This window comes from Vollenhovia emeryi, unplaced genomic scaffold (genome assembly GCF_000949405.1).
Source record: "Vollenhovia emeryi isolate VEMERY1.0 unplaced genomic scaffold, V.emery_V1.0 DF939129.1, whole genome shotgun sequence".
In the NCBI taxonomy this organism is placed as follows: Eukaryota; Metazoa; Arthropoda; class Insecta; order Hymenoptera; family Formicidae; genus Vollenhovia; species Vollenhovia emeryi.
Genome location: NW_011967237.1, coordinates 485,728 through 501,491, shown reverse-complemented (window position 1 = coordinate 501,491; position 15,764 = coordinate 485,728). Strand labels below are relative to the sequence as shown.

At 45.5% G+C, this 15,764-nt stretch overlaps 1 protein-coding gene across 6 annotated transcripts in view; it reads left to right on the top strand.

The window, feature by feature from the left end:
* Positions 1-15,764, top strand: part of LOC105568382 (uncharacterized protein CG43867) — a 72,303-nt gene that overhangs the window by 45,829 nt on the left and 10,710 nt on the right. For all 6 annotated transcript variants that reach the window (XM_012024014.1, XM_012024013.1, XM_012024018.1 and 3 more), the window contains 6 exons: positions 5,153-5,215; positions 13,459-13,626; positions 14,087-14,272; positions 14,485-14,696; positions 15,122-15,353; positions 15,518-15,692. In XM_012024014.1, coding sequence (XP_011879404.1) covers positions 5,153-5,215; positions 13,459-13,626; positions 14,087-14,272; positions 14,485-14,696; positions 15,122-15,353; positions 15,518-15,692 — 1,036 coding nt within the window. The remainder of the gene's footprint in view (positions 1-5,152; positions 5,216-13,458; positions 13,627-14,086; positions 14,273-14,484; positions 14,697-15,121; positions 15,354-15,517; positions 15,693-15,764) is intronic.

Here is a 15,764-nt window from a genome sequence, read left to right as displayed (position 1 = left end):
CACCGCGCGGAGACAGGCCTTAAGACGGCCGTGAGCAGTCGGCGAAAAAATCTCGCGCTCTTCTTGCGTAACGATGATTGAGACGACGGCGGCGACGCTACCCACCCTGTGTACCACCGCGTGTACCGGCCGGCCGGCACTTCCATCGGTCGTCCCGCGAATAAATGTCGCAGTTACGCGGATTGCACTGGGAATTGGGCACGTAGGCGTTCGCGTTTCCGCTCTCGCCACGGGATGCACCGGCGGGTGCAATAACGATAACGGCGATCGTACCAACGTTCGCGGCAACGTTACGTGACGATGACGGGCGGCGGCGTTACGACCGCGATAATAAAGAGATACGGGAATTAGCTCGGCCCGTTTGTTCCTTCCGAACATTCGGGGTGTCCTACGGCGGCGAACGCGCGGACACGTATTCTATTAATACTAGATTGTTACCCCCCGAGAAGGCAAATGTGGAAAATCTGCTCGTTTTTGCTGCAAAGTAAAAGTTATCGTGTATGATATTTACGTTATTATATTTGCCAATTGAGGGTTGATATTTTGCACGTATAGAGGAAGCCCGGGTCTAAATGGCCCTAGGGATACCCCTGTATGTTGCTTACGAGCCCTTTTTTTAGTATTTACCTGGAGAGAAATCATAGACACAAAATTGCAAAATGATCTTTAATAAACGTTATTATTGAAAGTTCATGGATAATTATATCAAATTTTATCGACTAAAAATGTATTAAATAGACTTTCTCATGGGTTATCTACTTTCTCTTTGCTTCTTATTAAAATGTAAAATTATCTTCGAGGGGGAACCGCTGAGGGCAGTGTGATGTACAGATTTGCGGCATTACTGGGCATCACTAGGCATTACTGGGTATTTTTTGGACATTCGGCCTTGCTGGGGCATTATAAAAATAAAATTAGATAAAATAAGATAAAGTAATGCCCACTGGGCATTAGTGGGCATTGGTGTACAAGATTTTGGCCAGCGGTTTTCCCCTTGATTATCTTCTATTATTCGACGACGAATTATAGATTCACGACCGTCCGGGGGATTATAAGCGCGATGTTATGGCGGTTCGCTCGTCATGTCTGCCGATAATGTTAACGGAAGACTAAATAAGGGTAGATACCGCGAGATGTGGATCAATGGCGAATCTCGGGGTTTCGCCGTATCAACATAATTTTCCCCTTCCTCCGTCCGTGACCCTCGCGGTTGAAACCGTCCGTACGCTCGTACCCCTTTGCTAGGGGTTGGCATAGTTTAATATACAAGGCACGGGAGAGCGATCCGGCTTCTCGACCCCGGGATTTCGTTATAAATAAGGGTCGTGCACTCTCCGCCCTGCAGTACCGCAGAAGAAGAAACGCTAACGCACGAGGTGCTAACCGTTATACGTTCTCGTTTTCGTCGAGCTAATTCCACCGACCATTACTCTTCTCCCAGTACCGCGAGCAAGCCGAGGGAGTGTTCGATACACAGCACGGTCTTTCCGTAACAAGCAGGAAAATTGAATCGATCGAGAAAACACCGGCAAAGGTAGTGATTGATTCCATCCGCTTCGTTGCGAACAACAAGATTTCCGTGCGTTTAATTATGCTAACGTTTTTCCTCACCTTTGCAATCATTTCATTCGGCTTAGTCAATGGGACAATTTGATTATTGTACTTTTCCTGCACGGTAATTCAGTCATAATTGATTCATTTTTAATAAAAAATGCAGAATTCGATTAATCCTCCGAGTTCGTTGCATCGAAGTGCAAAATGTAGCGTGGAAAAATTCACTTGATCGCGATAGTAAGAAGCTTATTTGTGGTGGTTCTCGATCCCCTTGAGAATAAATCAACGTGAACAGATAGCAGCGAAAAGAAACCGGAAACAATTCAACGATCGGAAAACCAATTTCCGGATTGGAGCTACATCGTAACTATTCATATCGCGTTTAACTTATCTACTCCCTTCCATTGCAATCGTATTTAATAATAATCTAAAATCGTATCGAGCAAGAGAGAGAGAGAGAGAGAGAGAGAGAGAGAGAGAGAGGGGGGGGGGAGGGGAAGTATATAAATCACGTAACCGGAAGTAATTTCCGCTTTTGTGAGTTTTTTTCTCTCGCCCCTGGAAAAGAAACAAACCAGATCGCCATTCCCCTTCCGACCCGGCGCTCTTTCCTCCTCCGTACTTTCCGTGATTCTCCGCGGCCGCACGCGACAACATCGGGAACCGGCCGTAAATTTTCCGCGCACAAAGCGAACGAAATTCAAGAAAGTACCCGGCCTCTATGTCTCGCGTCACGCGAGCCACCGATAACATTAACGAGCCAATCCTCGCGACGACGACGTCCCGGCGTGCGCGCGATCTTCCGACGATCGAAACGCGAGAGGGTGTGTTATCGTTCCGCGGCTTCTACCCCTCCGTGCTTTATGCGTGATGGACCCGTACAAATTATAGGCGACCCTGCTGGCCACAGAAAAAAAAAGTTACTCGCTCCGTTCCTTTCTTTCCACCCTAAAAAGCCTCGTTCTCTGAAGCCTCGGATATCCGGCGAAAACGTGAGCAACCCTTTCTGCCAAGTTGTTTCGTTCTCCTGTAAATTCTGTGTGTGTGTTTTTTTAACAACATGTCGAGAGTCTAGTGCTATCATTGGGCATAAAACGCGCGGGAATTTCATCGCGGTGTCCGAAGGATCACGAGCCGCCAGAGGGTTAGACAGAGGGAAGGATCCTCGCGTCCATGTACGACACACAGATGGAGCGCATATGCGAAATTTCGCAGATTAGATCAGCCTGATACCTTCCGGTGTGATCTCTCCCGGCGTCGCAAAAAGCGAAATTTACGCACTGACGACAGTTTGAGAGGTCCCGGTGGCGTACATCCCTCCCTGCGGCTAATGTACCAGTCGTTCTCCCGTCATCCGCCCGTCCTAACGTCGCGGATTTCCCTCTCCGGCGGCGGCAGCGAGTGTCGAGAGTGTGTAACACGCCGAGAAAGCGCGCGCGTTTTCTTCCCCTCCGCATTAGGAGGAACGTTTGTACGCCTCACTTCGGCCCCTCCGCCGCTCTCTCGCCCCTCAGCCCTTTGCCTTTTTTCTTTTCCCCCCGACGCCAGATGCTGCTAACTGCGCTCACCCTGATGAGATCCCGCTCCCCTCCGCTCCCCGCCTCGCGCTGCAACTCGCGCCTCTCTCCCCGCTTTCCCCCCCGGCCGATCCATCTTCCTCGAAAAAGACGAGATCGCGCAACATCGAGGCCGCTTTATTCGCCCGAGCGAGGAGGAACCACGGATTCTTTATATTCGCCGACTGCTCTGGTTATTGTGCCGGGGCTGCCGATCATTCGTTGCTCGGCGATATCGCCGGGCAAACTACCGCGTAAAAGCCGCGTCTTTCAAACGAGAAGATTGCATCTGAGATACGCACAACAGGGGGTGATATTAGAAAATTAACGAGAATCGTCCGAAATACTTTCGTGCATTCAGAAGCCATCAGCGATATCGGAGCGATTTAATTTAAAAAGATCCCCCATGAAACCCGACAAACTTCCGCGCGTCCTAATTATTTTTTCTAGTACTGATAACTTAATATTTTCGCAATTTTGGGATGAATTTTAAAAGTTCCAAAGCGAAGTCCAACTTCCCAGACTCGATTATCGAAAAATCAAGTCGAAATTGATCGGAGGGCTTATCGCTGCAAGTAAACCCGCGATTCGCGTGAGACTATACGTTTTGGATAAGATTTTCGTGCTGAATTGTCGCCTTACACGCGTACCAATGTCAGCCAGATCGAGCTGGTTCTCAAGTCCGGTTTATCTTCAACGTATCCATTAAACTGTCATCGAGTCAGTAGTACGCCTCGTCCGTAGATCTAACCAAGTTTGACGAAACTTTCCCGCGCGAAATTAGACATCGAACTACTTGTACGTCCGACGAACTTTCTTCATCCTCGAGAATTTCTTACGCGTTACCGCGATATTGAAGGTTCTTGTCACCCGCTCTTGATAACGTCAGAGCCCAGACGTTTGGCAATAAAAGCGAATAATTCGAATCTCTGATGTACACAGGGAAAACGATGTCTTTGGATTTAATGAATTTTGCATTAAAAAAATCGCGTATCGACGTTTCTGTGTACGGCCGACAACCCTAATCGGCGCGCAGTTTAAAGTCGAAAAATAGACGCGAAGACAACATCTTTATACTGTTATTGTGACAAATATTGCCACATGCCTCAGTGGTCGAATTGGTGAGACGACCGCCTAGAGTGTAGGCAGGTTCAGGTTGAAACCCTAGCTGAAGTAATATTTTTCGCAATAAATTTTCTGTATTATTAAAAATGCCAGATATATGGTCAAGAAGATATTGACATTAATAGATTTTGTATCCAAAGAAATTTGATATTTGGAATGGACCAAACAAATCATTTGGTTGAATTTGAAATAAAATATTTCTTTGAAACGAAAGATATATTCTCTTTAATTTAAATGATATTGTTTTATTCCAACGACATTATCGTTTGATAGAAAATATGTGAAAAAAATGTACATACATACATCTTTTTCCCTCTACGTTAGAATTTTTCCTCCATTCGAAGAAGAAAGATAAACACTGAATTAATACACTGTTCAGCTGTAAAGAATAGACCATTAGATGATTAGACTACGTCTGCTGATGGGGTCGCTTATCTGTCTGGCCGCCGTAATTTTACTTACGAGTTCGGCGGCCATCTAGTGGCAGCACCGAATTTTATAGGCGCCTGGCCAAATAATATAATTATTTAATTGAAAGATATTACTTCAAACAATAGTGTCTTTTCCATCAAATAACAGAGATTGTTTGACTAGAACAAGAAAACTTGTATTCAAACAAATAATGTTTCGTATAAGCACACGTTGTTTCAATGAAACAAATTTCAATCAAATACGTAGGAACACTAAGTATAGACTTACTCCAGAGAAACCTTTTTCTCTGTGTACGCGCAAGTAACTTACAATAGCGGAGGAAGAATTAAGAGGCACATGTCAATCACGAAATTACAATGCGGCGTTTAACGTTGGCGGAGTCGGATGGAATCACGGTTAATATCCCGAGATTGCCTATCTCGCGAGACGCCATCAATCTTGCGCGAAGTGACATATCGCTAAAGCGATCCTGCTTTCTGTTTCAGCTCTCGGAGCTCGAGCAGCGGGTGTTGGAGGCGGAGGGCAGGGCGGACGAGGCTGAAGATAAGGTGAGCGAATTAATGATACTTTTCTAAATTAACAATATATACGCTCTATGTATGCTCGACGCGAAACAACGTTCATCTCGAAGGGATGCAAGACTCTGTTAGTAAATTTCGGTTTTTCTAATGTCACTGAATTAGAGGAGGCTGCAAAGGCGTGCGTTCTTCCGTGGCTTCCTCGCGAGCTGATCTCCACCCCATCTAGGTGGAATCGGCAGTGATACGTGGCATCCGCGGTGGATCGTCAACCCTTGTATTCTCTCTTCCTTCGGGGGTTGTTTACCCCCACCCCCTCCCCGTTTTGTACCATACACCGGTGCTCTTATCGACGACGAGTCGACTCCATTTCTGCGACCCCGCGCGTTCCTTATCCTCGTGTATCTTTACGCGACTTTACCGACGGACACCAAACATCCCTCCGTGGTACACTCCCCTACGACAACCCCCCCCCCCGCGAACCCGATTTACCAGCCGGGGGCAACGGCGAGTTGCCAAAGTTCCGCAGCCCCACTGGCGGTGGGTATCTCCATTAAGAAAAAAATTACATTGAAGCCAATAGATGCATGCACTGAGAACAATGTTTTGATCGTATCAACAAGACCATGTATGATAGAATGTATTTTGACTAAACCAAACAGAATGTCTAGTTAGCACGATAGGGCTCGATATTTCATAACCAGAAGTTTGCTAGACTTCACTACACATCTGGTAAATCCTAAAGGAATTCTGATTCGTCCATTTTCTAACAGACGACTGGTTGAATCTACTAGATTTTTTTTTCAGTGTGGCACCAGATTCTTCCTCGAGTATTAAGCTTAAAGCCTGTTTTATCCAGCTCGTTCTGGTACTTTGAGCATTTGGTGTTACTTTATCTTCGATAGGCTGCTAACCTTGCAACGAAGAAAACCTCCAATCTGAAGGGCTGTACCCCCTAAAGGGATATGTGTGGCAGGATATTCTCGGTGGTTGCCACTTCCCTTCAGGAAATTCCGAGAAAACCAGCGGTGTCCATGGATTTAAACTCGGATCCTTTCGTTTATTTATTTACTAAGCAGCGTACATTTCTCTACGCCACACTCTCCACCGGCACCAGAATATTAATTTTAGATTGATAAAATTTAATTTTCGGAGTCACGCGTGATTTTCCAACTTTAGCAGGCAGAAAAGGACAAGTTTTTCGCGGCCCTTAACAAGTTTGATCTTTGGTTAATTGAAATCATCCGCGAAAATGGGTAAGCGGGGTAGTTTCGTTACCGACATCCGCGAAGAGGGTGAGAATATCGATTAACTGACGCAGATGCGTCGGTATCCGCGACGGTGTGCCTCAAAGAGGGACGCAAGGAGAAAGGGGTAAAAGCGTGAAAGAGAAAGAGGCGCGGACGGAAAGAGGGAGCGGGCAGATGGGGAAGAGGGAAGAGTGATAAGAGTGGCAAGATGGCCGTGCGGCTGGCCGGCGAGGTCGTCGTTTTGTTATGACCCCGAGATTCGCCCTCGCGAAACCACGTGTGCATCCGCGACGGTGCATCGTCGCGACGCCACCCCCCTGCGCGCCGATCTCTCGTGAGCGATCGCCGATCGGCGCCGTTGTACGACCGTCGATTTGTCGCGCGTGTCCGCGGTGGAACGTCGAAGGTCGAGGTCGTCGAGGTCGTCGGAGCCGTCGTTCTTGTTCCCGTGCGCGAGGAATTATGGCGCGCAGCAGGTGACATCGATGAAAGGTAAACGCCTCGCCTCGAGGATCGAAAAGTAACCGACGAGTCTCTCGCATGAGCCGTGCGATAATGATTCCCGTTCGTTTGTTCGACGGGCTCGCGGCGACCAACGCGGGATGCGTCTTCGCGCACACGAGGATATTCCGCGGCGTCGAGTGTCGGACCGACTGAAATTCTACCCGGCATCGAAACCGATACGATCGTCGTGCGGAAATCAGATCTCGCGTGCACGCGTAGAATCGCTTTCCATTTTCACTCGCAACGCGCGATAATTGGCATAAAAGAGAGAGTTTTCGGACAGTGGATTTCGAAGTTTGAACTTTGCATCGGGAATTGAATACCAGTTAAATTCAATATAATCTCGTACAGCTTGAAGTTTGATACTGCGGCTACGCAGGGCTGACTTCCATAGTTTATTGAGAGCGATAGAAACGAATGGAAGTGGCATTTATTTTCCTGTCAGTCACAACGTTGAAAATTGCGTAATCGAAATTAGATACATTTACTCAGAGATCAAGCTTTTTTAGTCGACTTTAACTGGCCAGTGTTAGAAAAGTCTTCGTCTTTGCTCCAACGCTTATTTCCGTTAATTATTTGAATCTATATATAAAAAACTTTACTTTTTAAAAATTGTATTGTACTTCCAGAAATTGTTGTATCTTAAAAAAATTTTTTTAACTGTGTCTACTTACAAAATTGCATCTTTGATCAGTACAAAAATCGGGGTAGAGTTTCGTAGAAAAGTATTAATGTAATACTAGGTATAAAAGAGGCAACTTGGGCTTAAATGTACTTTATCGATTTTTTAAGACACGCTTTAGTAGTCGAAAGCAAGGCGATATATCGAGGGACAAGTTTTATATTTATTATAAATATCGCGACGGGAGCAACGAGCGCGGCACTTAAACGCGACGTACCGGTTGCAACAGCGACTTAATGAGTCGCGTCTCATGTAAAATTGGCTTACGGCCAGTGTATGAGTAATCCTCACTTCCCGCCGACATCCGTGCATTAAATAAAACGAGTATACCGTCTTCGTCTCTCTCTTTCTTTCTCCTCGCAATCCGCGCGTCTTTTGGTGCTGAACCCTATTTCGCGAAGCCATTAAGACGGTTTGTCAAGGAAAAATAAAAACATTTTTAAAGCATAATAATACTCTCTCAAAAAGTCAGTCAGTGGATTATCACTAAACAGTGAATAGTCACTGATTTACAATTGTATGTATACCACTGAAAATCGCAGACTACACCCACAGAAAAAATTTCTGGATCCAATGCTTTTTACACTTAAATGTATCATAAAATAGAATCGATATCGCGCCAATCATATTCATTATAGAGAAAGGAATATTTTAATCTTACATGAAAAATTATAAAATTTAGAATAAAATAGCAGTTGTATCGTTTTTTGTCGAATATATCGTGGCACCAACTTCGTGCGTCGTAAGATGGAGGGAAAATTTATTCCAAACGCAAGAACATATTAACTTACATTTATATAAGTTACTCTTGTCTCAATATAGTAAGTCGATCATTTTTAATTCGATAGAGGAGAATAAAAATTATTGATTTTATTTTGATATTGTCTTATTTTTTATACTAAATGAGGTTGTGTGAAATATAAATGCGTCAAGAATATTTTTGTCTCGGTAACAGAAATCCTTTCTGAGGGTTCATATTCACTGTTTTCAGTGATAATCCACCGATTGATTTTTAGAGAGTACTTATCAGGAAAAATCAAATTAGCATTGCCATTTGTGTCTCGATATATTTCGCCTTCTCTCTGGTATATTTTGTTTGGTTCATTAATCATTTTCAAAGCCTTCGCATGAATAAACGAACGTATCTGTATATTGAAAATTTAATTTATTAATTAAAATTAATTCCGGCAGCTACGTCAAGAGAATTTATAATTTAAATTGCAAATTCATACATTTGAATAAATAAAAAAATGCATATTACTGCCGTTATGTTGTAAATATCGAATATTACGTTGAAAATATCGAAAAATATATTCTTTGTCCGCGGCAGCTTTTCTCGCAAATCGTAGCACATTTTCGCCGACTATTATAGCAGGTGGTCTTAACGTCCATACATATTTCATGGGAAATTACGTGGCACAGCGAATCGATATGTGCCAAATAGGTAACTTTGAGACAGGTACATTGATCCCCATGCAGTGCATGTACTTACATATTTTATATAATCATAAATATTGTAATTATTACCATACGTAGCGTCCAATTATTTTATACATTATATGCAATATCTTTCGTAGAATCCGTGATTTTCGAGTGCGTGAATAGTTTCGTTGTGGTATACGAGTCATGGGGATCTTTGGTGACACAATTGTGCGCCAGTAGTTTTATTATCGCAACGCCAGTCGTCGTCGCGTCGGGGTGCACCGAGAAAAAAGCGGGGTGCGTTTTTCGTTATCGCTTTTTATCTCGTCAACGTGATGATTTGGGAGGCAACGTTTCGTGCATTTATACCCTGGGACGGCGAGCGTTGAGATCAACGATTCTCCTGTCTAATTAGTATTCTGGAGCATGAAAACTTAGATGAGTCACTCTATACGATACATGCTCGAGACGAGCCCCTGACTCCCGTCAAAGAGTGCGAGTCGTTTCTCTGCATCGTCCTTTCGAATTTTCTTGCTTTAGTCCCAGTCTACAATAGATGATTTAAGCCCTAAGCTTTAAGAAATTGGCCAATCACGGTCAAGTATGAGAAGAATGCGCGACTGTGATTAGTCAATTTCTTAAGGCTTAGGGCTTAAATCTCTATTGTAGACTGGGACTTAAGCCTGCGCTAACGGGACACGTTAGCGAGAAATGGAGTAGATCGATAAATTTCAAGACTGTTGTGGAGAAACGGGGTGAAACATTCACGAATCAGACTATTTTCAAGTTGTACCTTCCATAATTCCAGCCCTTCTGAAGTAACTAGTGTGTCAAATTGGACCAGTGAGAAAGGAAAGGGGGCACGTGACATTTTGGCAAAAAATTGAGTTAATTTTTGCATAAAATGCAAATGTTACAAAACATTTTTCAATGAATACTTACTTTACGACCCTCTCTCGTGAGGGCAGAGTGGCATAAAATCCACTGAAAATTCATGTTACAAAACAGTTTTCTTTCTCGAATGTATGATTTTGTCACATAAACCCTCTCTGTCCTGGTCGATGCAATTTTCGAATTGGTTAGTTTGGTCTTCTCCCAAAATTTCCAAGTTGCGCTTTCCATAATTCCAGCCCTTCTGAAGCAACCAGTGTCTCAAATTGGACCAGTGAAAACGGAAAGGGGGCACGTGACATGTTGGCCAGAAGTTGATTTAATCTTTGCGTAAAATGCAAATGTTAAAAAACATTTTTCAATGAATACCTACTTCACGACCCTCTCTCGTGAGGGCAGAGTGGCATAAAATCCACTGAAAATTCATGTTACAAAACAGTTTTCTTTCTCGAATGTATGATTTTGTCACATAAACCCTCTCTGTCCTGGTCGATTCAATTTTCGAATTGGTTAGTTTGGTCTTCTCCCAAAATTTCCAAGTTGCGCTTTCCATAATTCCAGCCCTTCTGAAGCAACCAGTGTCTCAAATTGGACCAGTGAAAACGGAAAGGGGGCACGTGACATGTTGGCTAGAAGTTGATTTAATCTTTGCGTAAAATGCAAATGTTAAAAAACATTTTTCAATGAATACCTACTTCACGACCCTCTCTCGTGAGGGCAGAGTGGCATAAAATCGACTGAAAATTCATGTTATGCTCATAAAACGGTTTTCTTTCTCAAATATATGATTTTGTCACACAAACCCTCTCTGTCCTGGCTGATTAAATTTTCGAATTGATTAGTTTGATCTTCTCGAAAAATTTCGAGTCGCACCCGATATCTTTCCGCGAACCTTGACGCAGAAGTTCACTCGCTCTTAGTCATTTAGAAAGCTGGCTTTCCCTCCGCGTCTTTGCAGTTTCTATTTTTTTCCCCCCCCTTTCCGATTGATTCGTCGCGAGTGAACGTCGCAGGGGGCTCGCTCGCGTCGCTTCAGGGTCATCGGCTTGACCCCACGGTGGTTGCGCGTCCCGAGTGCATGCATACGAGTAGCATCCACAAATTCACTCATTGGCTATGAGCCAACGTGACTCACCGCCTGTAGAAAACCCCCGGTGGTTTATGTTATACTCGGCCCGTACGTACGCCTCGTTCGCCTCGCTTCAGTTCGGCGCGATCTTCACCGGCGGGCGGACGAGAGAAAGCGGGCTCTCCGCACGTGCGCTCGTCCGCGAGATTCGCCGTCGCGGTTTTCTTGTCCCCGTCTTATTTGAGGAGTCGCCCCGCGCCGCCGACCGAGTCCTCGGGGGAGGAGCGTCCGCCGCGGATGAGCACCTATTTTCCGACGAATCGCCGGAGCGAGGGACGGAGTTAGAGCTAGCGTTAAGGAAATCATCTACCATGGAGGCGTCCAACAGCGGTAAGATTTTGCTGCCGCGCGACGGGAGTCCGAATGAAATTCCTGATCCCGACACCCCCCGAGTGCGGAGGTTTCTCCCATTTTATCGGCCATCATTTCATCGCCCGATTTCGCGTTATTGTTTAAAATATAAGTAACATTAATTTCCGCGTGTGCGTAATAATCGCGCAATAATCTCGGCAAACGGGCCAGTGATTACGTCACGTAATACGCTTCGAATATGTAATCCGCTTTTCGCGGAGCTTAATCGACGCGGGTGAATTCGTGCCGCAAAATTCCGCATGTAGAACATTGTCCAGTGAGCGTAATACTTCGGGGGGAAGGTACCGATGAATTATTAAATTAGTATTTCTTATATTTTCGCACGGGAAAAGGTTGACTGAAGCTCCAGCGCGACTTGGAGAACGGACGATAATCCCCCTCGTGCTTGTTGACGTAAAGTCGGCTGTCGATTAACGCCGTGGGAGCGGCGCTTGAAAGAAAGCGCGAAAAACAAAGACCGAAATATCATCTCGGCGGGGCGAGGGAGGTCGAATCCCTTCCGCCGGTGAATGCGCGAGGGCGGCGAGATGCGGCCGGCGAGGACGACGGGACGGAAACGCAAACGCGCGCGAGGACGCGCTGGGGGGTGCTCGCGGGGAGGATAGAGACGGAGAAAGATCGATATAAGTTAAGGGTAGAGCACATGCACGACGACGACGACGACGACGACGACGAGGCACACGCCGGGAAAACATTCGGCGAGAGAGAGGATTTCCCCGTATTGATTTTCTCTCGAGTCCCCTTTCGACTAGTCGCCGCGGACGTTCGCTCGCTCTCGCCCGTTCGCGGCGTCCACCGTACATATTCGCCGAGCCGTTAAGGCGATATCGATTTTTGACAGCTGCTCCGCCACGTTATACGCCGTGTGTAAACGCCACACGGTCGGTGCGGTACGCGTACGGTGTGTGGGAAGGGTTCTCTCTCTCCCTCTCCCTCTCTCTCCTTCTCTCCGCCAGCGTAACGTAACGTAACGCACGCAACGCGACGTGACGTACGCACTCGCGCGAATTCGATCCGCACGCTCGCCCGTTATTGCCCGATCGCGAGCCCTCGGTTCTCCAAGCTCGCGCGACTGCTCGTCGCTGATCCGGCGCGATCGGGCAGATTTATTTTATTTTATTTTATTTTATTTCATTTTTAGTGTTTTCGCGATTGTTCGCAGTTGTTGCCGGGGGAATTCGAATGCTCTTGGTTGGCCAGTCGGATACGCGATCGCTCGATAACGAGAGGTCCGGCAGTTGTACAGTTTCTCTTGTTTCGCGATTGTCCATTAATTGACTTTCTTAATTAGCTGTCATTGTTAAGCATCGTCGGCGATTATCTGTGAATTATAAAGGGTTCTCTTCCGTAGTTCCTCGGCATCTTGGGCCCACGATTGTTCTCTGCCGAGTATGATATCTTTGTGATAACAAGAGCTTCCGACTAGCATTCACTGGCGTTTCCCGTCGGTTAATTCGTTCGTTAAGTTCTATCAGCCAGGATACTTATTCTAGCGAAATTATTTGACGCGTTAGGAAATGTACGCAAACTGTCGTATAAATCGTCTGGGAACAACGTAACGCGACGCAACGAAACGCGTTGAAAAAGATATTTATATAATTTATATAAGTGCATTTTCATATATTTGCAACGTTTAACAATTGTCGTCTAATAATCAAGTAAGCTGTCCAGCGATAGAAATGGAAAGCCAAAAGTTCTTCAAGAATCGAGTTGTAAAGAAAGCAAATTGCGAGCTTTTGTCTTTAATTTAACTTCGTACAAATTCGTCATATAGCATTGAGACTCGGTTGAACCTTCAGATATTGAAGTTTACGACGATATCCTCGTGAATTTCCTCCTTGAATTGAAGAAATGGCCGATTTAATCGCAGAATTCGCAGAGGCGACGGATGATTCACGGATGATTAAATCTAGATAATGTTGTGTTTATAAACCGCGAATGTATCAATGCCTTTAGGAAGTGTAACATTAACGTCGAAGCATCGAACGCTCGTTCACTCACTCGCTCACTCTGTTCACTTCAGGTACGGATGATGGAGGAGCGGCTAGTGAAGGGTGAGTACTGTCTCAGCACATCCGGCGTTGGCTCGCCACCGCACTCGCTGCCGTCGACCTCCGGTACGCAGAATGACAAGATCGAAGAGGTCCATTGTGCCTGCATCTCGAAGCTAGAGACACAAGTCGAGGAACAGGTAAAACGCAGTCCCTGTGGTGTTGCAGGGGTAACTTCTGCAGCCCCGAAAAGCGCACCTTTGAATGACACTTCGACATAGAAATTGTTTCAATTTTATTTTACCGAGGTAAAAAGTATTTCAAGTATTTTTTCGGCGCAACCGCGATTGTCAGAGAACACTGATGGGTCCGCGCAAAAGGCAATTTTAATGTAAATAAGCGGAGATCATACAAGATAACTGTATTACTGAAACGAAAGTAATGATTTGGTCTATGATTGTTTATCTAAAGATATCTAAAAACATTGCGCGCGGTTATCGTTTTTATCTGAAGATAATCCCGCGATTCACGCTACGTTCGCAATTTCTCCCCTCAAGACTCGAGATTATCTATGATCTCGTGAAACGTTGACGATTATCCGAATGGGCGGGATCGGGCTGTCATCTTATCAATCAGTCATCTTATCGTCATCGTTCACAGAGGCAGTTACGGCTGCAAGACGCCAGGCAAGTGGAAGCGAAAGCAGCGAGGATAAAGGAATGGGTTACTAATAAATTGAGGGAATTGGAACAACAGAATCAACACCTGAGAGAGCAGAACAACAAGTGTAACCAGCAGCTCGAGTTGTTGCGCAATCATATAACTAATATCGGGCTCAAACCTGTCGTAAGTTTCTTTTTTAATGGTTGCGCGACTGGCATTTTCTCTCTTTTTAACACTTCCTCAATAATTAAGTATTTAAAGTAAAATTTGGAAATTATACAATTATAAATAAATGTCACTTGTTCGCGCGAAAAATCAAGTTGTATGCCAGTTTGGTGACATTAACGGAAAATGGAGATGTAACAGTCGTCTAATGAAAAATTACATGAATGCAGGCACCGACGAGAGCGTCGTTATCCCTGGAAGTGGATCCCGCCTTGCGTATCGATCGCAGGCGATCGGAGAGCTTGGAGGGTACCCCGCAGACGGCACCGGAGTGCGTGCAGAATATCGCGGCGGAACCGCAAACGAGCACGAAGCACCGGCGACACTTGTCCGCCTGCGGCACCATCCAACGAGGAGTCGCGGCCGCCAACATGGACTCGAGGTAAAGGCTTCAGCGCCCTCGGGTTGGGATCCATTTCTACAGAGATTAAACACTTCTCTCGCTACTTTGACGGACACACTAAGCGCATTCGGCTATCTCGATTCTCCTTGGGAGGCCTCACGACGTGATAGCGGCGCCCGAGTTTTCGAAATGTGGTACCCTGTAACGTCCTGGGACTTCCTGAGGGGATCCATCGTCCCACCCTCTTATTTATACTTTGATTATTATTATACGTATTTGATTTATTGTACTTATTATATTTCACAAAATTTCGAATTGTTAAATTTACGTGGCGCTTTTATGTTAACGAACAGTAATGGAATTTAAAGAGGCAGCGCGCACACGCACATACGTACATTCCATACAGACGTTAATTGAATTGATTCTGTGCTTTATACTTGCCGCTTCTCTTTATTCTCTCTTAGTATACTGTCCGAGGAGCTGGCCGCGGCGGTGGAGAACCTGGTGATGTTGCCAAATATATCCGGCGTTTCGGAGGCGAGCCGAGACAGCGGAAGCTCGGAAGCGGTGCACGACTATGCCGAGATATACACACCCAGCCGAGAGGGTATGAACTGGCTGCAGGGAGAACAAGGTCCACGTCCGCCCACCCCGCCGTTACACAGGTTTCCCAGCTGGGAGGCAAAAATATATCAGGTAACGTTTAAACTCGGTTTCCATTCAAAGACGTATACAACAAATGCAGCGTGGAAACCGTGAGGATTACATTGGTGCATTAATTAAAATTTCGAGATAACAGGTTTTCTCTATATATTCCGCGTCAATTTCTCAAGTAGCTAAGTCTCGGTGACCATTTGCAGGTAGCGGACGGTGGTCTTGGCATCGGTCCACCGACAAACGAGGAGTCCGCACCCTCCACGATGACAACCACGACGAGTTCGTCGAAGCATTCTCAGGCCACGGGACACAACTTGACAGCGCACAACTCTCAGGGCTACTGCGATATCTCTGTTCCAGTATACGCTACTGTCAAAGGTAGATTATATCAATATTGCTCGAATGTTGGCGCGAGAGAAGAAAATACGCGAGAAGAGTAACAAAACTGTG